Genomic DNA, 23,717 nt, shown 5'->3' on the forward strand with positions numbered 1-23,717 from the left:
TTTAATCAATTTGTCTTCATATTGTAAAAAATTGTTAGTGACTTTTGCGAGTAATTGTACCCTCTGATTTGAACTTCAAGATTTTTTAATCAAATTGTCTTCATATTGTAAAAAATTGTAAGTGACTTTCGCGAATAATTGTACCCTCTGATTTGAACTTCAGGATAATAAACACGACAAATAACAATGACAACACGATAAATTTGACGTTTTGTAACAGTTTATAATTCTTTGCTCTGTAACTGTTTAGTGAATCCTAATAAATTTGGAACATAATTAATTACATCATTTTTACTATATATAAAAAGAAACTGGAGCCGTTTTTCAAGGTTTAAATAGGGTTTGAAGTGGAATCTTATGAATTCTCCATAAGAAGACGTGTTAAAATGTGCAAACTTTAAGTTGCTATAATTCTGAAACGGTGCAGTGAATAGAACTCAAACTTTGGTAATTGCATTAATTTAGTAAGAATTATATCTTGTCAAATTTAAAAAAATTTTGTTGTGTTGTTATAAACCTCCAGAACATCGTTAATCCTGTTATACTCGGGTGCCCGAGATCAATGCCACCTTTAAAATCAGCGATACCACTCGACATACGAAAGCTTCTTCAAATCAAACGTGGATATGGTCTCGCCATAGTAGCTGTCTAGCATATAATGCAATTGTTGCAGGTAATGTGCTTGGGTAGAGTACACCATAGTCATTGAATTGGCCGTGGTAAACCGAGAGCTTGGTCTGCTCGTTTCCCTACACTCGTGTTGTTTACCGAGATATTACAGCACTCTGGGAAATATGGGACGACGAATTATTAATATAAACCCACTCGGAACTAAAAAATCCAACACCTCAAACATATTAAGTATAAAGAACGAAGCAACGTTTTTTTTTTATTAAATCGAGACGAGCGGGTTCCTTGTAATATATATTATACATATGTATACAGTAAGGAACATAACTGATTCAACACACTTTAAATCAGAATAACTTTTTTATGAATGGACCAAACGACTTCAATTTCTCTGTAAGGCTAGAAGAATTAGTTTAATAAGTGACGTCTAAACAATATTTTGAAAAAATGCATTCAGTCGGAATTGCGAAAAAAATAGTAAACATTGATTTTTACGACTTTTTTAGCTGGGCCAATAACGAAAATTTAAAAGATGTGTTTGGTCAACTTGTATAAATTATATACGCTCTGAAAATTTCATTGAAATTGGTTAATTGGTTTACTAGTTATAAATGATCAAAAGTGGTAAAAAGGCCGAAAATCTTCAAAATTGCAATTTTTGTACGGGGTAAGTCCGTACTATCACTGTGGGGCAAGTCCGTACTGTATGGTTAACTATAAAACTAAACAATATATTTAATGCAATAAAAAGCATTTTGTAGCAGGCTTGATAATAATTCTTTTCTTGCTCCGTAGCACTTGAAACAAGGTTCGAAAGCATTTTTAAACTTTGTTTTAATATCACTGTATCTCCTTTCATATTTCAGCATAAAAGTGCATGTTTGTTTAAAAATGGATAACTATAAAACTAAACAATATAAATTAATGCAATAAGAAGCATTTTATAGCAGGCTTGTTAATCATTCTTTTCTTGCCCCGTAGCACTTGAAACAAGGTTCGAAAGCATCTTTAACTCTCAGAGACGGACTTGCCCCATTTTCGGGGTAATAACTGTGGCAAGAGTTTAATACCAAGAACGTTAAGTTTTTACATACCAGACTGAAAATACATCAGTTTAAAGTCCAACTTTGTAAATTATACGCTTTAAACAACTTCCTCTTTTTTTGGATTGTACCTAATTTTAAAAACCGGGAGTTAGACGTTTTTGGAGTAAAGGAGATTCTAAACAGAACCATATAGGATGGCTATCTCGATGTCAGAAACGAAAAGTTAAAGATTTTGAATAACAATTTTGGCGTTTGGAAGGTGTTGAAATTAATTAAACGTTTTGTAAACGATCGAGAAACAGTCTCATTGTCCCTGTTGCGAATGTAATGATACAGTGCTCGCGCGATAAATACAGCCGAGTTATGGTAATTTATTGAATTTACATAGATAATAAATATGGTGTATCTTCTATGATAAATTGCGTTGAAACGGTCAACAACCAATTCAACGTGAAATTTTAATAATGCATTGCCTTTTAATAATGAGCTGACCAGTAATCTTCCAACCACCACGTTCGTATTTAAACATGATGATTTCCAGTGCCGATGAATTATTTATTGGCATCCCCCATTTACATTTATTTTAACGCCGCGCCGGGCGCCGTACCGATGGGAATGTATCCCGTGACGATGCCCCTCGACAGTTACAAATTCAAAAGTAAGTTATTTCAATTGATAATGTTAACTTAATACCAAATAATGTTTAATATTAACTGCCCGGCGAGTTCCGACGTGAATGCAAAACCAGAGATTATCGATAAATCGGTCAAATGAAAGATAAATATTAATATCAAAATTTTCTATATTTGTAAAGAAAATATTACTACCTTCCTATCGTTATTCTACAGCGGGGATGAGCAACCTTTTTTTACAACGGGCCAGCTACAAATTTTAAAATGTTGTGCGAGCCAATAAACCTAGTATAAAAAATTGCAGAAATAAAACACTTATTAATAGCAATACTATTAAAAAAACGGCGAAAGTTATAAGTGGAAAAGGATTATTCAATGAGGAATTTGGCATTGCTTCTTTGCCATCAATTGGTCTATATTTACAGATATAGATGACACAGCAACTCGCACGCAGCTTTCTAACCATACATCATTTAATCTCGGTCGGTGATCGCTTTTAATTATTTTCATTGCGGAAAATAATTGTTCGCAAACATAGGTGCTTCCAAAAAGTGTCATTATTTGATTTGCATGTGCGCCTAATCGTGGGAATTTTTCTAAATTCATGTAATTTTGATAGAAATTATGTATGTCAGCATTTTGAAATTTATTTTTTAAATCCGTGTCGCTTTGTGAATCTATTAACTCCATTTGTAACCAATCCGGAACTGTTTCCACGTCTATATTAAATGGTGAAGAAAAAATGTTAAAACTAAGAACGGTTTCTTCTGACCGAAATATTTTAAATCGCGATTTAGACAACTCAGGACTTCTGCAAGGCCCATTTTCAGGAGTTCATCTCGGCCAATGAATGGCCGCCATATTCACCTGATTTGAATCCGTTGGATTATTCTATCTGGGGAATTCTTGAGGCAAAAGCTTATGCTAAACTTCACAACCCAGTGGAGTCGTTGGAGCATGATTTGAAGAAAGCGTGGAACGAAATTGACGAAAATACGCTGCACGCCGCGCCGTGATTGATCATTTTCCGAAGCGTCTCGAGGCCTGCATAAAGGCAAATGGAGGTCATGTCGAAAAAGACTTTGTACAACATAAATTTCCAATGTTATTATTGTGTTTGATTTAGTAAATAAAAATTTTGTTGCACATTAATTATGTAGAAAGGTTCCAAATTTTTGTCGCACCCTGTATATTATTTTATCAACCCTCCGCGAACCAGGTGGGGTTAAATTAGCATTAATTTCGAAAATGCTAACTCGTACATGCTTGTTCATTTTTCAAAGATAAATCTTTGTTTCATTTCCATTCGATCCTATTATAAAATCGTCGAGACATGATCTGAATTGACTGTGGTCTACAAATTAAATCCACATGGTTCGGAGTGCGGCTGTTATCCCCTGGTTCGCGAATGCAAAATTAATTAACTGAACAAAGAGCCGCCGGATAAATTTTTACTTGTCTAACAAAATCCGATGTAACTTTATCCCGCCATTAAACAGACCGTGGAGCAAACACTAGAGGCAGAATAAAATTCTGTTGGGTCCGAGGTAGCGTTATAGACGGTTCTCGATCTACGGAGGTTATTAATATGGTAGAAAATACTTTAATTAATTCCGGTTCCGCTAGATTTATCTGCGAAAATGTAAATTTGCATGCACGTCCGCCATCCTGATTATCATACATTCATTATTCATTAAACCCCTGTTAACTGTTCTAACGATTTTCGGTAGACACTCGGAGAAAGTAAGCAAAAGAAACGGAAGTTGTTTTCCACAAGGAAATTGGTTCTCTGCTATCCTGCGAAGGCGAGGCAATGCGCGACAAGGTGAGGCGAGGCGAGGCAAGTCCCGGAGCGTCGCGCCAGGTAAAAAAGGAAACAACCGCGTGTACAGGGAGAAGCTCGTGTGTATAAATACATAAGAAAAGGCAGGAAAAAGAGGTGGCGACGAGAAGCTGGCTGGTACATAATCGCGTCGCGACAAAGAATCCATAAAAGGTTGGGCTGCTGCGTTTTTCGTGTAGTGCCAAAGAAGAGAGCAGCGAGACTTTAAGCTGCGGCGCACTCGTGTCCCCGTGAACACAATAATGCTCCGCTATTAACCGAGAGCTTGTATTAAGCCCTCGAAAAAAGCTTTCATGCACTTAACGACAAATAATATGAGAAGTGGTGCTACAGGCGGCCGCCAGGACGGCCGTGTCTCGCCGACGACGTTCTACGACCGAGACTGTGGATGCATGTGCACGCCGCGCCGCGTGCACCTGCAAACGGATTTCATGATATATATTGTGCGTGTTCTTTTCGGCGAAACTTACAGCCGACGCCCCTCGTCGGCCGACTGGCGCACGTTTCACCCTTTGATTACACGCGAGAATCGCGCGATACGTATCAGCGACTCCTCTAAAGAGCTGCGGAAGTGGAAGACATTATGCCACCAAAGAATTTTTCACCGATCCCCGGTGGACTCCATACGTCGCGACGAAATGTGATCTTCCATTTTTATGCCGACAGAAATTTAGAAATAATTTCCAATTTTCAGAATAAAAAATTTCTGTAAAAAATTGCTTGTTTTATCAGTACTACGGAACAAGGAAGAATTTTTTTAAACCATGTCTTGGACATTGGTATTGTTACGATAGTTGAAGAAGCTCTTAAATGTAAATATTGCAAGAAGCTTTGGATTAATTGTGCTAGCTCTTCCCGGAATTGTTATTTCGTTATCTTCTGACTCGACGTGGCATCTGTGGTATCTGCACAGAAGTAGAGAAAGTATTTCAATGATAAGTAGAATCTCGAAACAATAAACTTCGAAAAAATCTTTTATTTAGTATGATCAGAGAGGAAATGAGAGTGCTCACGCCCGGGGTTTGGCCGTGCCACTTTTGTCTCCACAGATTTAATAACACTAAAATGGGTTCTGTTTCCTGCTAAAGATGGTGTAGGTTCTATTCCATGCTAAAGATGATGTAGGAGCTGTTCCAGGCTAAACATGATGTAAAGCATGCATGGCCAGAAGTAGCACGCGTGCTAGGGATTCTCAAGGAATACCCCCACTTCTCCCGGTCGCGCGTCTCGATCCCCGTGATGGCCGTAGTGCTCGGAGCAACTAGGGCCGTCAAGGGGATTGAGACGCGCGGCCGGGAGAAGTGGGGGTATTCCACGGCTATTCCTCGAGAATCCCTAGCACGTGTGTTATTTCTGGCCATGCCTGATGTAGAGCCAAAAGTGGCACGGCCAAACTCCGGGCGTGAGCACTCTCATTTCCTCTCTGATACTATTAAAGACTGCTAGCCTTATGGAAGATCGTGTCACTCGAATATTTCGGTGTTCTCTTACGTCCTCTAGGATATATTCTGACTGGAGTGAGAAACAGAAGGCCATCGACATGATCTCGTCGGTGCAGAAAGCAAATCGTCACGGAACCATATTGATCATCATGAATTGTTACATTCTGTACCGAGCAGATATTTCAGACGATGTTGGTTTCAATAGGACAAAAAATTCCTAGAAATATTGAAGCATAATTTTAGGAAAATCAACAATTCCTATTTCAAATTTTACATGGGTCACCTCAATTTGTAATTTCAAAATATTTCATAAACGAGAATTATATTACCTTACACTTTTTTATACATAAATGTTACAAGAATTTATCTGTGAGAACAGAAATAAGTTCAAAAGACGTTACTGTAAAAAATTAGATAGCAAGGTGGTCAAAGGAGTGCTTGTCCACACCGTTGGCAAAAGGAATTATTATAAACATTAAACAGATAGAATTAATAAATGTCTCATAGTATTATGTTGAATAAATTAATGCGTGCGAATATTCATGGTTTAAGTTTAAAAGTTACCCTGTATCTCGAGTTTTATTGTCTATTTTTACGAAAAAATTAGATGGAAGGGGATCAAGGGAGTGCTCGTTAACATCATTAGCAAAAGGAATTGTGATAAACATTAAACATCCAGAAATAATCAAATCTGTGAATTGTATTGAATAAATTAATGCATGTGAATGTTCATGGTTTAAAAGTTATTCCGTATCCCGAATACTACTTGCCACTTTTACTAAAAAATTAGGTGGTCAGATAGCCAAGGGATTGCTTGTGGAAATCGCTGTAAAATGGAATTGTTATAAACATTAACCAGCTGAAAATAATAAATTTATCAATAATTTGCACGGTGATCAACATCGATCGATATCAGTCAGTCAGTCGGGCCGGGGGGGGGGGCGCGGGCGGCGTGAGCGGTCGGGCTCCGGGACCAAGAGGACCAGAAGGACCAGGGACTTACCAGAGGTGGACCAGAAGTGGACAAGGGGTCATCTACAGCTACCCTGGCCTACCTTCAACAATCCTATTTCGAACTTCAACTGTTCATTCAACGAACACCGGTAAGTTTTATTACTAATATTCTTCAATGCTTCCTTTGTCTACCCTTGGCCCAGTTTCAACAAACCTGTCCTTCAACTGTTCATTCAACGAATACCATCGATTATTATCTATGATATGCTAATTGAAATTTTCATCGAGACTTTCGGTATTGTGTCTTCTTTAAATTTATATTTCTTGATTAAAATTGGTATTCCTCCGATCCGAGGTCCCTCAGGGGCTCACTCACGGATAGGGCTGTGAGGCAGTACGGGGTGTAGGTGTAGCGTCCCCGGGGCTACCCGAAGCACATATATATAGGTTGCATTCGTGTGAGGAGTTAGCATATAGCTCTCGTGAGTTGGTTGTATTCGCACTCTTGTGCAAAGTTAGGTAATCACTTATGTGCTGGTCGTATCCGCACTTGTATGCGGGGTTAGATTCGCACTCGTGTGCGGGGTTAGTTTGGTTCTCGTGAACTGGTCTCAGGTTTGCTCTAGTGAGCTGGTATTAGGCTTGCACTCGTGTGCCGGATTATGTATTCTTATGTCTAACTATTATTAGTCTGTTTTAGGTAGATTACACCAAGAAGAGGACACACCAAGAAAAGGGCAAACCAAGAAGAGGACATACCAAGAAGAGGACAAATCAAGAAGACTGCGTATTTTTAAGTTAGTATTATTTGCCGAGCAATTATTGTCTTAGCGTCACCCCCGAACCAGAGCCTTCTGCTCAGGCTCATGTTTCTTCTTTGCGAATCAAAGCCTTCTGCTTTGATTCTACCGTCTTTTGCGTTTAGTCTTTTGGCCCACAATAATTGCTCGGCTTGCGTGCGTTAATTTTTAAGCTTGTATATCTTCGTTGTAAATATGTCAAGTAATTATTGGCGTAACGTCACTTTACTTGACTCGTAGTTTTGACTCCTACGCAGCAGAAGGCTGTGTCGGACCTTGCTTGTATGATTACATAACATTTTGCAATGTCACCTTCCCTCGGAGCAAAATATATTATTCAAGCTGATTTATTTTTTCATAATTTTTCGCATACTTCGATAGAGCAAACACAACATCTTCAAAGGCTATAGCCGGGTTTGATGGTGAAATTCGCCCCCGGCGGGATTTTAATCGAGCTTGGACCATTCGATAGCTTACCCAAAAAAACCCCTCTCTGCCAAGTTTCAGCCCCCTATCTCATCCGTAAGGGTATAAGTAAGGGAAAAATCGAAAAACCAGTTTTTGGCCCATTATCCCTATTTATTGACAATTAAAAATTCTGAGAAAAATCTGACACATTTCGGATACCAAGCCACATAGGCAAGCACTGCTTGTAAAAAATGAAAAACACGAAAAAAAATCGAAAAAATGCAGATTTCATATAGAAATCTAAAAGGTGCTACTCCAGATTTAATTTAGCAATGAGATATTATCAAAAGTATTATGCTCAATTTTTTTCAGATTTTTGTGAGGTGTGCGTCATAGTTAAAAAAAATAAAAACCGTTTTCGGCGTTTTTCCTAAGTTATACTTATATTTTCTGAATCATAAAAATATATTATGTGATATTAAACGTTCCTACGTTCAGAAAAATATCTCCCGGACTTTAAAACTTGCCTAATACAAAAACTATAATAATACTATGTACGATATATAAATGTGTCAGATTTTTTTCAGAATTTTTAATTGTCAATAAATAGGGAAAATGGGCCAAAAACTGGTTTTTCGATTTTTCTCGATAACTACCCTTACAGATGAGATAGGGGGCTGAAACTGGGCAGAGAGGGTTTTTTTTGGGTAAGCTATCGAATGGTCCAAGCTCGATTAAAATCCCGCCGGGGGCGAATTTCACCATCAAATCCGGCTATAGCCTTTGCTACACACTTCGTAGATACAACACATCGATACATTTTTTATAACAATTAATTTATTTCTTATGAAATCAATTTATTTAGTATAATGCACAACAGAAATATTTCGAATTAAAAAATTACAAATACTTTAATAAGTAATCGTATTCACTGTAACCGAATGTCCCATGATGTATGGTCAAGTATGTATATTTACAAAATATACGATGAGTGAAATTAAAATAGTACGTTCATTAATTTATAAAATCCTATCTAAAGTGGATGTAACTAATTATGAAAGATTCTCGTTCCGATTGGTTTACAATTACAAGCCCCTATACATGTGTATCCGTAAAAATGTCAAAAAGTATTAGATCGACGCAGTTAAACAAAAAGAGATCCCTTTCTAGACCTATATAGATAAACAAATTTAGGAACACACAACTCAAATTATAAATCGTAATTACAATTTGTATTTAACATTTTAATTGCTACACATTTAGGTTACCTATCAATCGAGCAACATCGTGTTTTTTTTTATCTAGCGATGAATCCTACATAGGTAATTGTATATCAGTATATAACCTAAATATTACATCTTAACCAAAGGAATTTGATGTGTAGTATAAATTTTATATCGATTAGTACTTTAATTGTTATTCCATTTATTTAACTAAGCCCATTTTCTTAGCTTCCACTTCGTATATTAATAACCTCCACATTTTGACTACAAACACTTCTGCTTCTTCGTCTAATACCTGAAACGTAGTTTAACCGATTATAATAATCAATTGGAATTCATAATACATATACAGTGGGTAACGAAAGTATTCGAACGCCCTTTAAAACAGAATAACTTTTTTATAATTGCATCTTTCGATGCGTGTCGTTTTTTCCTACGTCAACCGATTTCGATGAAATTTTCAGCATGTGTATAACTAACATAGATCTACAAAACAAATATTTTAAATTTTCATTAAGAGCCCTGATAAAAAAGTTTAAAAAATGCCTTTTTTATTTTTGCATGTAACTTTGTAAATTATAATTTTTTGGAAAATGTTTTTTGCATATCATTTCATAAACCAATGCTTCTAATTCATTATAAAAAATCAGGTCGTTTGGTACAATTATAAAAAAGTTATCCTGTTTTAAAGGGTGTTCAAATACTTTCGCGTTACCCACTGTACATTAATAAAAATTCATTACCATCTGTACATCGTCGAGTATGCCCTGAGGAGAGCTACCGGCCATTACTTTACTACAAATAAAATCTACTAACGTAGGTTCAGGTTCTCCAATATATTCGATAATCTTCTTATTGATCCATGGCCTTATCCTCTTTTCCATTAACGTCTGATCAAATAAAGAAATTATTATAAATATATCGAATTTTACGTAGAAACGCATTAGAAACAACATTTACATTATCTATTACGGCCCAATCTAGCTGGTATCCGAATAAAGCGTTTTTGTCAGTAGGAATCTTATCGATCAGAGACTTTATATGCTTCCGTTTCTCCTCCTGACTCTTTGTACTTTCTTCTTTACCAGGTTTTGGGGCGTCCTCCGTAGACTTTTTCTTTTTGTCTTCGCCGTAATCTACAACAAAGCTCGCATACAAATTATACTTTGTCTAAACAAAGAATACATTGGTATTTGCAGTCAATGCTGAATAAAAGTCTACCTAAAGGAACTAGTTTGCGCTTCTTAGCGTTATTAGCACCGTCGTCGTCATCGTCATTATTAAAAACATCCTTGACGTCGATTCGACCTTTCTTTCTCGTTTGATTTGTCTGCTGCGAATTAGCATTGACAGCTGCACTCGGACTAGCCGGAGTTTTGTTACCAACACCGTGATCTGCGCCACGATTGCCTCCGCTACCCATAGCGAAAGGTACAAAGTTACCTATAATTTAACAACCATGATAAAATTCGCGCCAGAACGTTTTGTTTTCGAGTTATTAGATCAGAGTTGGACGAAGTATGTAACTTTTGTCCAACTGTGGTCGAAAGCTCCGTTTCGTCTTCGCGAAAAGGACAATATAGAATGTACTCACTACTACTGGTTTTTTCTGGTTCGCTAACAAGAGACATACGAGAATCTTCATCTAATGTAGGTGGAATGGACTGAGTTGACGGTGTGACTGGTTGATGAGGAGGCGACGATCTCGTGCACTTGACGCTCTCTCTATCCGCCTCTACGACTTCCTCGTTCTCGTCGCCGTCGTGATGATGATTCTGATGATGACGATGATGTCTCCGGTGGTGGTGATGGTGTCGGGGGGGTGTTCTGGAGGGAGCTTCCGGCTGGGAAGCGTCATCGAATTGCACACACTCGTCACTATCACTTTCTATAGGCTCAGTTTCTATAGGTGGCATAACTTCTTTTTCCTTTTTCACTATTTTCTCGTCTTCTTCGTCGATTATTGTAATTACAGGCTTAGGCTTGTACTGCTCCTCTCTTTCAGCTTTTAACTGAAAGAAAATAGTTCGTTATTGCGCTTATCCCCTTGCCGTACCTTTTAACTCGGAAGAATTCGGGCCCAAGTGTTGCCGACAAATATTCGCGAAAGAAGCCGCAGCGACGCAGACGTGTTGTAAACAACTGCGAAGTAGCCGTGCGCTTAGTCCACGAGGTCGACTCGTGACATTCATGTTTGGTCCGAACTTTTTAATACGAGTCAGACTCGTGATATTTACGTTTGACATGATATTACAACTACGAGTCGGACTCGCAATGTTTACGTTCGGCCCGAAATTTTCATCACAAGTCAGACTCGTCAAAGTACGGCAAGGGTAGTAACTTTAACGCGCGAACGTGAATATCTTGCGTGAAATAGCCTGTTTAGCAAAGCTAAAAAGTATTTTACCCTTTCGAATTCAGCCGCTGGGTCCGGATGAGAAGCATCAGCGTAAAGTTTATCGCGGAGACACTTGAGCTCCTGACGTTCAGCATAACGGTCCCGCGAATCGGCTTCCGCTTCGACAGCTCTTTCCTCCAGGCGACGCGACAGTTCTTTGCCTTTGTAGTATTTAGCATCGTCTCTGTCATCGTCGTAATCTTCCAGGAATTCTTTCAAACGTTTCGCCTCTCTTTCGCGTGCTTCCCGTTTCCCTCGACGCTTTTCCGCTTCCTTCTCATATTCCTTTTGTTTACGGCGTTCTCGTGTCTCCCAGTCTCTCAGACGCTCTTGATAAGCCGCCTCCTTTTCTCTTGCTCTTCTTTCGTTTTTCTTTCTCTCTTTGGCTTCCTCCTCTTCTTCTCTCTCGCGCATAATCTCTCTTTCGGTCTTCCTCGCTTCTTCCCTTTCCCGCTCTCTTTCTCGCTCCCTATCTCTTTCTCTTTCCCTTTCCCTTTCTCGTTCTCTATCTCTCTCGCGTTCCCGTTCACGCTCCCTTTCGCGATCACGGTCTCGTTCTCTTTCCCTTTCTCGGTCCCTGTCTCGGTCTCTATCTCTATCGCGGTCTCTGTCATTCCTCTGACGGTCCCTGTCTCTTTCTTTCGACCTAGAAACACAACGAATACAAACATCACCGAATAAAACTTGACGAAATTACAATAATTCTTCAATCGAAGTCCCAACACCCGTGTTTTGAACGGACTTCAGTAGCATAGAGAGGCTACTTTTTTATGACTGCGTCTACCGGCACAGTTTAAAGGCCCGTGCGTAGACAAATATTGAGGCCAATTTGAAATCAGCGTGAAAAAATCTACGGGAAATGATGTGTCGCATGTTTAAAAAAAATTTCTTCCGCGCGTGGTTTTGGAAGAACCACAATTTTCTTGAAGTTGTGCAAGTTTAACGAATTCTTTCAAGGTTAAAAAACGTTCGTACCACAATCTCCATAATTATCCGACATTCTGCAAAGTTTCAGCTTTCATTTAAAAAAAATTTCATCGCTCTATCGAAAGTTCTTTGATTTTTACACAGATTTCGTCGGTTTGGCCCACTGTGCGGCGCAGCGCAGCGTTGGCCGGCAGTGGAGTGAGTAGGCACTGGACTTCGATTACATGGGCGACCCAGGACTTCGTTTGAAGAATTACTGTACTTAGCGAACAACCTGATGTAATCGTAATACCTCGATTTGGACCTCCTTTTGTCCCTTCTACTACTTCCTGTACTACTACTACGGCCCTTATGAGACGTAGGACTACCAGGATCTCCATCTTGCTCATCCTTAGCGTTGCTACCGTCTCGCCTATCCCGCCGCTCCTTTTCACGTTTCTCCCGTTCTTCTTTCTCCACTGCTTCTTTCTTCCGTTTGACTTGGGCCTTCTCCTCCTCCTGCTTCTATAAAACACAAAAAGGGAAGAACAGGTGAGACCAGATAGTCGAAAGCAAGCTTATCAGGCTGTGATAATAAAACGCAAAAACTAGCAATCGTATTCTCCTGAGTTATAAAAATAAAAGGGTAGAGTAAAAGGTTACTGTAAGTGTAAAGTTAGTTAATGTGTATAATAATGTAACGACAATACCATTACACCGGGACAGTGTAATATTATCGAATTCTCTCTCGTAAAATCAAAATAAATGTCCTCATGAATAAGTTTGTACATCTAAAATATGTATATGTATGTATGTCTTGAGAAGAGATATATATATATATAACGTTTCGTATTAAATATCTGTCGGAGCAGTACATGTTAGAGAAATACTATATAGATTTTTATCGATTAATACTGAAACATGAAACATATACATATATTATTTTATACTGTACCATATCATAGAATGACGAACTCTTTATTTGTTCAGAAACAAATTGTTTTGCAACGAAAGTCCAATTTGAATTTCTAACTTCATCGCGAACAACTTGCCGTATATAAAATGTACCGTTTGAATTTTGCATGAACAGTTGTTTCTTTTTCTTTTAGTATTTCAATTGTTACCAATACCAATTGTGGTACTTCACGATTACTAGTTGCACAAAAATTAATCACATGTCAAATATCATAATTCTGTTCATCTCAATGTGGTTATACTCACTCCACTGGAGCATGCTCGGTCAGCAGCATCTTACACGAAATCTTGTTTACATATCAATTACCTAAGTGCAGGTATAAATTTTGGAAACAAGCATAAGAAATTTCTTAAGCTCTACTTAAACTAAAAATACCTTAATACTAACAGATGCATCGTAGAGGCCACCCAATGTACTTACAACATTGCAAATGTGCCTGTAAATCAATAGTGTCTAAAACTATGTAAGTCTAAGAGTCGAAAGGGGTGAATATTTAGATTTCTTGTCAATACTCAAAAATTATTAGAAAGTATTATACCAATCAGAAGCGGAGTCATCACGAAGAAGGGATTCCACCAAAACATCTTTCACTTTTGCCAAGAAACAGTCACACGTCTGTCAACTTTGTTTTCTTCTGGCTATGCAGCTGATGCAGCAAACTGTTGGATATCAAATGCACAATAGTTTGCCCACCCTTATCGTCCCGTATTATCAACGTAACGTCATAGAAATAAATTAATATGGTTCATCCTTATTCGATATGGTAATAACAATAATAGGTTACTGCTTGGAACACCCTATGATATAGACTCGAATAAATAACAATTCGACAAAGGTTTTTTCAGAAACGAAACAGTATATATAAAAACAAGAATACAGTTCTTTTAGAAAGAAAAATGGTGAAAAAATATATCTGCGACAAATCAGAAAAAGCATGTATATTTCGAGTACGCAATGCGACTTATGCTTTCTTTAACCTTGATAATTAAAAAGTCCATACAGTAACCCATACTCTTTTTAAACTAATAAGGATAGAGTAACTGAGTGCATAAAAATAGATGCACGTATGAGGAGAAAACAGACTGTTGAAACATGAAACATCAGCGGTCATAGGTATTCAGATGGGCAGTTCACTAACAAAACTACAAGAACCGAATGATTGTGTTGGCTCATGGTTGTGGAGTTTACTCACGGTGTGAAGTTGACTTGGTCAGTCAGTGTGGTGGTACCGGAGAATGGAGGAGCGCGCACCTAGGTACTACATGTCTGATCGAGACGCTGACAGAAGCTGTTTACACAAAATAAAGACAACAACTGAACAGTCGCCATTGTGATGACAAAATCATTTTCATTTGTGTGTAGGATTCAGAAAGTCTCGATCCTATCAATAATCTATCTAAAAGTACATTACAAAGTATGTCAGCGTCAAATTTCTTTGATCCAAATAATATATATATTTTTATCAATCCTAGGCAGTGCATTAAAAACAATTGGAATAGCAAATTCACTGACCTTCTATATTATACGAGTACTAGACTGCTAGACATCAATACAAGCAAAACGACGAAACGTTCAACCAAAGAGATCCTGTAAAATTCTTCTATATTAATCTCAAAAACATATTTCGGCCTACGCGTACGCAGGTTTAATATTTTCTTTTTCTTTTTAACGCTAGGTCTACGGAATGGTAAAACTTACTATTTTACATAAAAAATCATGTAAAACCTATCAAGACTTTTTCTGTATTTTCTTCTATACTCTAAATTTTAAATATTAAGCTGTTTTCAATCTAAATCTAGTACCAGGAGGAAAACAATATTTTGTAATCGTTTTTCTGACAAAATTCATCCGGAGCATAGATTTTTATGAAAACGCCTGGGACCAGCAGTCTAGCACGATAAGTATAGAAGCAGATAAAGAAATTTGATTGTATAGAATAAATTATACTGAATATAAAATAGTACAGTGCTATTAGTAACGAGGAATTATTTGCGACGAGACAAGAAAATGGAGTTCCAAGAGTCAAAATTATTGGCTACACGATGTCAGCATGTTGTAGAGTTATGAGATTCTCCCGTCTTAAGATTGCACATTTCTTGTTTTTCATGTTTTGTTGGTTGGATATACTCTGACTTACCGACGAGGCTGCAGCTGCCTGCGAAAATACGAGGGTTGTGCTGTGATTGACTCCCTTCAGAGCCAATGAGTGAGTGAAAGAGTGGTCCCCACACACAGCATTCCTAGGCGTGTGCGTTTGCTGTGTGCGACGCACGCTGCCTGTTATTATAATTATAGCAACGAGTCACGGCTCCAATTTTTTAGAGCTAACATAGCACACACGCACTTTATCACAAAATACTTAAAAACTATACTTTATAACTATATACGTGTAACTCTCTTTTGCCTGCCCAAATGTATTATTCAATTTTCGACATATATAATATATATATATACATATATATACATACACACACACATATACATATATATATATATATTATATGTATGCTGTGAATTTAATCAACAATCGTTTAACACGTACTGTAGATATAATCGCAGTACATTTCATCATACATATGTACTGCAGAAATTACGAAAACACGAGTTTTACCAATTTTTAAGTCAATATCAAAAACAATTATACATCAACGTTTCAGACGTAGCTTCTGAATCAAAATAAATTTTGAATAAGGATAAAAGGTGATATATAAATCTTTTGAGATTAATGTACAAGCATCTTTTTAAAATCGAAAAATAAAATTTCAAAATAATCATTTTGTAATACATTGGTACTTTCTCCTACTATGTAGAAAGAATAATTTTGCTTTCCCTTCACAAATAAATGAAAAAATAAATTCGTTCTAATGTACTGTCAAGATAATAGAATAGAAACTACAAAAAGTATTACAAACATATTCTTAAACATACTTTGACAAGATAACATTTGTATAATTTGTCTACTGGCACTTAAGTAAATAGCAAATACAAACGTAAGATAAAAAAAAAGTGGAACAATATAATTTTAAATAAAATATCACCTTTTTAAAGAAAAATTTGAAGAAAACCTACGAAGCGCATTCAGTCACGCGTACAAAGATCATATTATGTAGCTTGAAGGGCAACAAAATTTGATCGAAAAGGTACGTTTCTTTAGATATGTTGCAGAATAATGTTTATAATGCTTCAGAAAAGATTCACATGATTGGTGACAACAGCTATAATAATTCCTAACATCTGGAAACCTAAATCTTTTCGAATCCAATACCCAATCCTATCAGACCACGATTCAGAATACCTTCTAAGATTTTGGTATATCACATCCGACAATATGACCAAAAAGAAGGGCAGAGAAATAGGTGTGATATAAGAAGAAAGATAAAATGAATGTAAAAATAATTACCTTCATAACCTCCCTGAATTTTCCAATTTCTCGTGTAATCAAGTCTCTTTTACTTTCTTCTATTTCTGCATCATCCAAGTTCAAGGATTTTGCAACCATTTTTGTTTGATGTTCCTCTGTTACATGCAACGACAAAGATACTTTATTAGTTTCTTAATTAGAGTTTTGGGTAGAGGTGTTCAAGTGAAAATATATTACCAGGGGCAACTTGAGCCATTTCCAAATCAGCAGCGTGTTCAGCTATGATTTGGTTTATGCGGGCTAGCGCATCTGCATCCACTACTCTCATACCCTCATCCATATAATCTTCTCCTTCTTCTCCCTCGGTACCTTCTGTAGAAGTTTCATCCTGCAAGGGAGACTGACCCCCTCTTAATTTTTTTCTTCTCTCAGCTACGATAAACCAAAATAATGTAATAGTATATACATATTTAGCGATCGTCTATGAAAGTACCGCAACATTTTACTATTTTAATTTTACCTTTAAACTGATCCAAAACAACTTTTGCTTTTGCATCGACTTTCACAACAAGCTTTTTAGTGCCTATCTCCATGTCGTGAAGTAATCTAACTGCTCTGAGACCTGCATCGGGACCTGCGTATTCACAAAATCCAAATGCTTGGACTCTCTTCCACGAAAGTACATGGCCACACGCACCCAGGATATGTCGAATCATCACGTCTGGTGCTCTGTCCATAATGTTACCAATAAACACGGTAACCGGTGGACCAGATTCTCTCTCGCGCCGACGATTATTGTCATGACGATTCTGGTTACGTGCATACCGTACAGCTGGAGCTGAGGTCTGCATCGCAGATACGGGTGTTGGAATCATCTATGTTTTATAAATGGTAGGTTTCTTAATAATGCACATCTCTACTCATGCATAATCCAGAATCTCCCCTCCCCCTAATTGCACATTATTTCAATTCTTTTCATTTTAGTATTTCTTATTGTGATACAGCTTCATGCAAGCGTTCATATATGGAAGTATCGTAACAAATGTCAGTTTCAGATAGATAGCGCTTCCACAATCCGAATACTTTGAATTAACTCTGCTTCACAACGATAAACTATTTATAAGTTGTTAATGCATAACACAAGACAAATGCGTAAGCGTACAGAAAATTTTGTAATTGCGATATTATCAGCAGCATTTATTGAAATAAGCTGTGTCATAGGTTCACATTATTTGCAATGTAACGCATTGATTAGCTTATTTTAAACTGTTTGTGTCACAGAATACATGCTCTTCTTCTTTTCTCTTTTTAATATAATAAAACACATGTTACTGGTCAACGAAAATTAGGTTGTAAAAAATATTACATACGAAGCTTTTAAATTGGTGCACATTTGACGATAGTGTACAAAGATTTAGAATTATAATGGTGCTTATTACCAATTGAATTAACTCTTTCGCAGCCAGTTGTTTCAATCGAGTTTAAGAGTTTAGAGTACTAAATTCAGAAGTAAATAAAAAATATAGAAGTATTCTACAATATTATATCTGTATATAACATGACATAGAACAATATCAATAACTGCGAAAAAGTTAAACATAAATAATTAGAAATAAAAGAAATGTATTTCAAAGTATTAGGAGGACGCTAATGGTAACATGTAATACACAATTTTATTTGATATTATATTATGTAAGAAGCATGAAAATATTAATGACGACGACAGTATAGAATACAGAGTAGAGCAGCGATCGTAACACATCTAGAATGGAAGCAATTCTAAATGTGAGAATAAGTGAAAAATCTGATACAAGATATTCCCAATCGAGGCCTTGTTTTCTAGAAAATTTTCTATGTGGAAATATTTTATGCCAAATCGTTTACTCATTTTTTTACATTGAATCACCTCCATTCCAGTTGTATTACAACTTCTGCTGTCCACCCTGTAAATTAAAATTTTAATAGAGTGGTAAAATGATGTACTAGATATCTAGCAGCATGTAGCAAGTGTGAAAAATCTCCAAAAGACAAGATTGTCCGAAAACATAAAAAAGTAAACATGCTGAAAATACCGAAGGAATAAATTTCTTTTCACTTACATGCGCCATAGGCATTACACCACCTATAATTGGCGGAGGTGCACCGACAATGTAAGGCATAGGTGGCATGCCTGGTATTCCCATTGGAGGTTGGCCAGGATAAGACATTTCTTATTTTAATTAGTGCTATGGCAGTGCTCTCACTGAAAAATATAAAATAACAAATTAATATTTATCGTTAACACGAAATATATTGCTTCAATTTTATATTCGAGAATATTACATTCGATATAACATCTTATTTATATATCCAACAATCTACATCGCGAGAACTCAACATTCATGTTACTTTGTTTCTATTAACAATTCAAAATTTATGTAGAATGTTACATATATAGTACAGCATAAATTATATATTCTTACATTTTGTCGATGCTAAAAAATTATAATGTTCACGGAAATACTAACAGTACTCAAATGCAATTTTATCGCATTTATTAATTTAGATATAATTTTATGATTCCTGTTGCAAATAAGCTGGAAGATAAAGGGATATTATATGATTAATACACCAATTGTAACTTGTGTGCATAGAATATAAATATAGAAACATAAATAAAACTTCATGAAAATATTTTGTAAAATTTTTCACAACCGTTTAACAAGTAACAATCATTTATATGTTGCAGTCTTTTTAGCGTGTAATCAAATACAGGCGTCCATTTGGCATTAGACGAATTTTTAGATTGAAATATACGTATTTTATTTCTCGTTTTACGAAATTATCAACGCGTAAACCGTACTGCAGAAAGAATTAGTTCTTCTTAATAACAGTTACAGATGCCAGACAAGACATTAATGGATGCTTTGATATTCTAACCGTTAAATGATCGTAACAAAGAACTAATTCTATACTTACATAATGTATTTGAAAATAAAAGCAACACATTAAACATCGCTTTAAAAAACTTTATGTCATTCTATCGAGACTGTAGATCTAGAGAGATGTTTTACTAAATACACGGACTAAAACTTCACTTCCACAATCGTTCAGCTGGTAATCACTTCTTTTCGTCCATTACGGCTTCACGCGTTGTTCGCTTCTAGAAGGCTATGGCCACGGTGTATTATAGAGGTGTTCAGTGTTCAGAGTTCAGACTTCAGACTTCCCTAAAAAAGTGTGATAGATAGCGCTTAGTTCTCTGGTCGCCGCTAGATGGCATATCAGGCAGAATCCATAGACTTATATATATGTAGAGATAGACTGCGCGGGAAGCGTTGAAGCCTGCCATGGCGGCCGGGGTATGAAAGTGAGAAAGAGAGCCTGTTGTGGTCGTAAGGCGCTCTCTTTCTAATTGACGAGTTGGTGGGGAGAGATTCGCCCAATGAAAGTGGGGAGTGCGTAGGAAGCACGTACGAAGTGAGAGTTGATTGGCTCGCTGCGCCCCCACCAACTATCGATGTGCGAGTGAGATAGATATACGACCAGCCACCATGGCAGGCTTCAACGCTTCGTACAGGCCGCGCAGCACCGCGCAGTCTATCTTTATAAGTCTATGGTTCAAATATGTGCAGTTATGAACAGTTGTGAACAGTTATGAACAAGCTTTTTATTTAGTGCTTTTTAGTAAAGTATCTTTACGACACTTTACGATTCGTTGTATAGACTTTATATATGCTTCGTACAATTTTGTACTTTGAACTTACACAAATAATGTTGTCTCAGTGGAATAATTAAATAATTTAAGCAGTACTACATAAATTTGCCGACTCATATTTCTTTTCTAAATACATAGTTGCCGGTATATATACGATACGGCATAAGTACGTTTAGCGAATATAACCTTCTTGTAGAAAGCAAAAAGCTTTACTTTTTATACAGAAGTGAAGAAGAAATATTTTCTAAATAATATTAAACAATCGAAATAGTTTTTACTCTGTGCTCCTATTTAGTTACTATGTTTTTGACGACCAACAACTGTAAACATAGTATATGAAAAAATTTCGGCGTCAACGGTATATTGATGTATTTAGTTTAATTGTAGGTCTGCAACATTCCTTTCTTAATATACGTGTGTATCTCGCTTCAGTAATGAGAAAGTAATTGCGAACGAAACCTGTTCTTATGCTTACTTATAGACAATTTTGTTTATAGCATCATGAACAATTTACAAAGTAGCAATTTAATTGCTGCTGCCATTGGTCTAACTGTTGGTGTTGTCAGTGCAGCTAGTATATTTATTTATCATAAAATGTTCGAACATCAACATCATTCAAATATGAAAGTTGCAGAAGCAAGAATTGCTGAATTGCAAGATGAATTAGAGTACATAAGGTAGTATAGTATATTTTCAAAACGTAATTTCGTCTTATTTGAGATTTCTAAGTATATAACAATTATATAGATTAAATACTCATATTATCTATACTATTTCAGACGCAGTCAACAAAAGAAGAAACAAAAAACTTCACAGAGATTTACTTCTAACGATAGTACATATACCGCAACGGATAATGAAACTGACATTGATGTTTTTTCAACAGCGGATACAGACATTGGAGCTGATGAATTTTACGACTGTTCCGACAGTGAAAGTACCGCAGCTGAAAACGATATAAGGTTGGTTTCGAAATCTAAATAAAGATAATATGAATGTGTTATACTCTTTTGAATAACACATGAGAGTTTTCAATTTATTTTAGTAAACGTATGAATCAGCTTTCTCAAGAAACATCTTAAAGAACATTCTACTTACACGCCATTTAATTTGTAATTTAAACAAAATTGTCTGTGTAGTCATTCGGAAAGTTAGAATTTAATCATTTCGGCAAGTAAAATTATTTGAAAAGTGTAGAAGGAAGAGATTATATGTTCAGTAATACAGGCTCTCAAAGGACCTGAACCAATTGGATTTAATACTTAAGGAGATCGACAAGGATGCAAGCGAAGATTTCAATACCCAGACATACTATAGGTTACAAACGTTGGTAAAATCTCATTATGATAATGTAAATGTAGTATGGAGGTTCGCGAGAACGTGTTATAACTATGCAGAAGCTACGGCCAATTCTGATATGCGAAAGAAAATAATTCACGAAGGTATGAACGAAATACTGATTTCTTTGAAACTATCACGAAAGAAACTAATATGTTATTATTCAAGGAATTGAGCAATGCGAAAAAATTCTTGATATTGAAAATGCCGATTTGTACAAGTGGTATGCTATACTAATAGGATTAAACGGTGATTATCTATCAACAGCAGATAAGATAAAAAATGGTGTCCGTTTTAAAACTTATGTATTAAAAGCGTTAGAAATGCAGCCAGATGATAAAGAATTACATTATCTCCTTGGCAGATTTAAGTTTGAAATAGCAAATTTAACTTGGATAGAAAAAAAGGTTTAACTTATGAATTAATACAATAAATAATTCTAATAACAGGATCAAATTCTCTTTTGTAAACTGATCGATATTCTCTTGAAATTTTCATAGGTAGCAGCAACGTTATTTTCTGAAATTCCAAGTGCGACGCATGACGAAGCGCTTGCTTGTTTCGAGACAGCAGCAAGACTTGGGAATAATACTCTGCAGATTCGACTATTCATTAGCAAGTGTCACATTGCTTTAAAGCAGTATTCATGTGCAGTTAACTATCTTGATGAAATCTTGAAAGAACCTGTATTAACAACACCGGATGAAAAAGTACATGCCGAAGCGAAGAAACTTCTTAATAAATATATAGGATATCGTTCATAGCAGGAAATATATTTGTACATCTGAGTAATATTTAATACATTTTTTTTTCAAAAATTAGATTACTTATATGTATAATATATAATATATATTTATATATTTATACATATATTATGAATAACAGTAAACAGTAAAAAAGATAATCAGTCTAGGATTTAACTTTGCTTTCTCAAGAGAGGAAGCTTTATCATCGCTTGGATTAGGTTGGATCAGTACTCATTGCTGCTCGGAGGTCAGTCTCCCATAATTTATAGTAACAGCATCTCGATTTATTTAAAAGGACATTTTTCCAATCGTTATAGTAAAATAGTTTTAGTTAATTATAATTGACTTTTCCTCCGCATATACTGTTATAAATAAAATATAAACATACATATAAATAAAATATTTGGCTCATAGATTAATACAAACAGCTATGTTAAATAGTTTATAACAAATAATTACATACTATGAAATACAGGTACTAAAGAAATATTTTATTTTATGTGATCTGATAGATATTATGATTTTATCTTGCTTAAGATTTTCTAGAACACTATGTCCTGTAAAGATCTGCATGAAAAGGTATTCTGTAGCAGTACAAAATTTTGTGAATAATTCAGATTTATATACCTTTTTTAATACATTTTTGATACATGATATTTTGTATACGTATGGATGTATGTATGTATGTATATTATTCGAGGCTACTGGGTTTAATTATTTTCTTTTTTAATTATACAATCTATTTATGTACTGTTAACATTCATTATTTACATTTACCGAGTCGTACGATGTGTAATGATATTTTGTGCAATTACATTTTAATTAATTTTGTAAGTTCTAGTAATTCGAATTATAAATATTTAACTTCTGTTAATATGCCTTCCATACATTCGATAAAGTTGTATATTATTGGTACTTGTACAATACATATAGTCGTCTGTATATTCAATAACCGACATGTATGTATTACCTGTTAACAATTAATCTACATTACTCAAGGTTTCTAAGCTTACTATACAGATGAAACTGCCAATAGTTATAATTTAAATTAATTAAAAAAATTTTTGTTTATATATATGAATATATATATACATTTTTCAAACATGTTACAATCATTGTATTATTTCGACCTTCAAACGACCTTCAAAGAATTACGTCTAATTATTGTTACGTAAAACTATTCAACATCGTATAAATGATCGATGTTATAAAAAATATTAATTATCGATGTTTTTATTAATAAATAATAATTCGTAATTTTTCATGGAATATGTTGAAGGTAATTGTTGTAAATTTTTAAATAAAAGTAAAGTAAAA

The 23,717-nt window shown here is 35.7% G+C and overlaps 2 protein-coding genes across 7 annotated transcripts; one reads left to right on the plus strand and one right to left on the minus strand.

Moving 5' to 3' along the window:
- Positions 1–8,570: 8,570 nt before the first annotated feature.
- Positions 8,571–19,777, minus strand: LOC143209743 (uncharacterized). 3 transcript variants are annotated; one of them, XM_076425823.1, is made up of 13 exons: positions 19,578–19,777; positions 19,082–19,195; positions 18,719–18,861; positions 17,140–17,494; positions 16,857–17,051; positions 16,659–16,774; positions 12,596–12,807; positions 11,386–12,022; positions 10,573–10,990; positions 10,200–10,421; positions 9,939–10,114; positions 9,722–9,868; positions 8,571–9,273 (listed from the first exon to the last, which is right to left on the minus strand). In XM_076425823.1, exons 3-13 carry the CDS (start codon positions 18,824–18,826, stop codon positions 9,181–9,183), a joined length of 2,679 nt encoding a protein of 892 aa, XP_076281938.1. In that variant the 5' UTR covers positions 18,827–18,861; positions 19,082–19,195; positions 19,578–19,777; the 3' UTR covers positions 8,571–9,180. The 3 variants fall into 3 exon arrangements, with proteins under 3 accessions (XP_076281938.1, XP_076281940.1, XP_076281937.1); XM_076425825.1 differs by lacking the exon at positions 19,082–19,195 and having other exon boundaries at positions 17,140–17,464; XM_076425822.1 differs by lacking the exon at positions 19,082–19,195.
- A 425-nt stretch (positions 19,778–20,202) lies between these two features.
- On the plus strand, positions 20,203–23,504 carry LOC143209748 (regulator of microtubule dynamics protein 1). Of its 4 annotated transcripts, none has more exons than XM_076425838.1 (6): positions 20,203–20,730; positions 20,814–20,993; positions 21,096–21,278; positions 21,544–21,758; positions 21,823–22,061; positions 22,155–23,504. In XM_076425838.1, the coding sequence occupies exons 2-6, from the start codon at positions 20,818–20,820 to the stop codon at positions 22,416–22,418; spliced, it is 1,077 nt and encodes a 358-aa protein (XP_076281953.1). In that variant the 5' UTR covers positions 20,203–20,730; positions 20,814–20,817; the 3' UTR covers positions 22,419–23,504. The 4 variants fall into 4 exon arrangements, with proteins under 4 accessions (XP_076281953.1, XP_076281955.1, XP_076281954.1 ...); XM_076425840.1 differs by having other exon boundaries at positions 20,203–20,703; XM_076425839.1 differs by having other exon boundaries at positions 20,203–20,699.
- The last annotated feature ends 213 nt before the right edge of the window (positions 23,505–23,717 follow it).

The sequence above is a fragment of the Lasioglossum baleicum genome, chromosome 6, assembly GCF_051020765.1.
Source record: "Lasioglossum baleicum chromosome 6, iyLasBale1, whole genome shotgun sequence".
NCBI lineage: Eukaryota > Metazoa > Arthropoda > Insecta > Hymenoptera > Halictidae > Lasioglossum > Lasioglossum baleicum.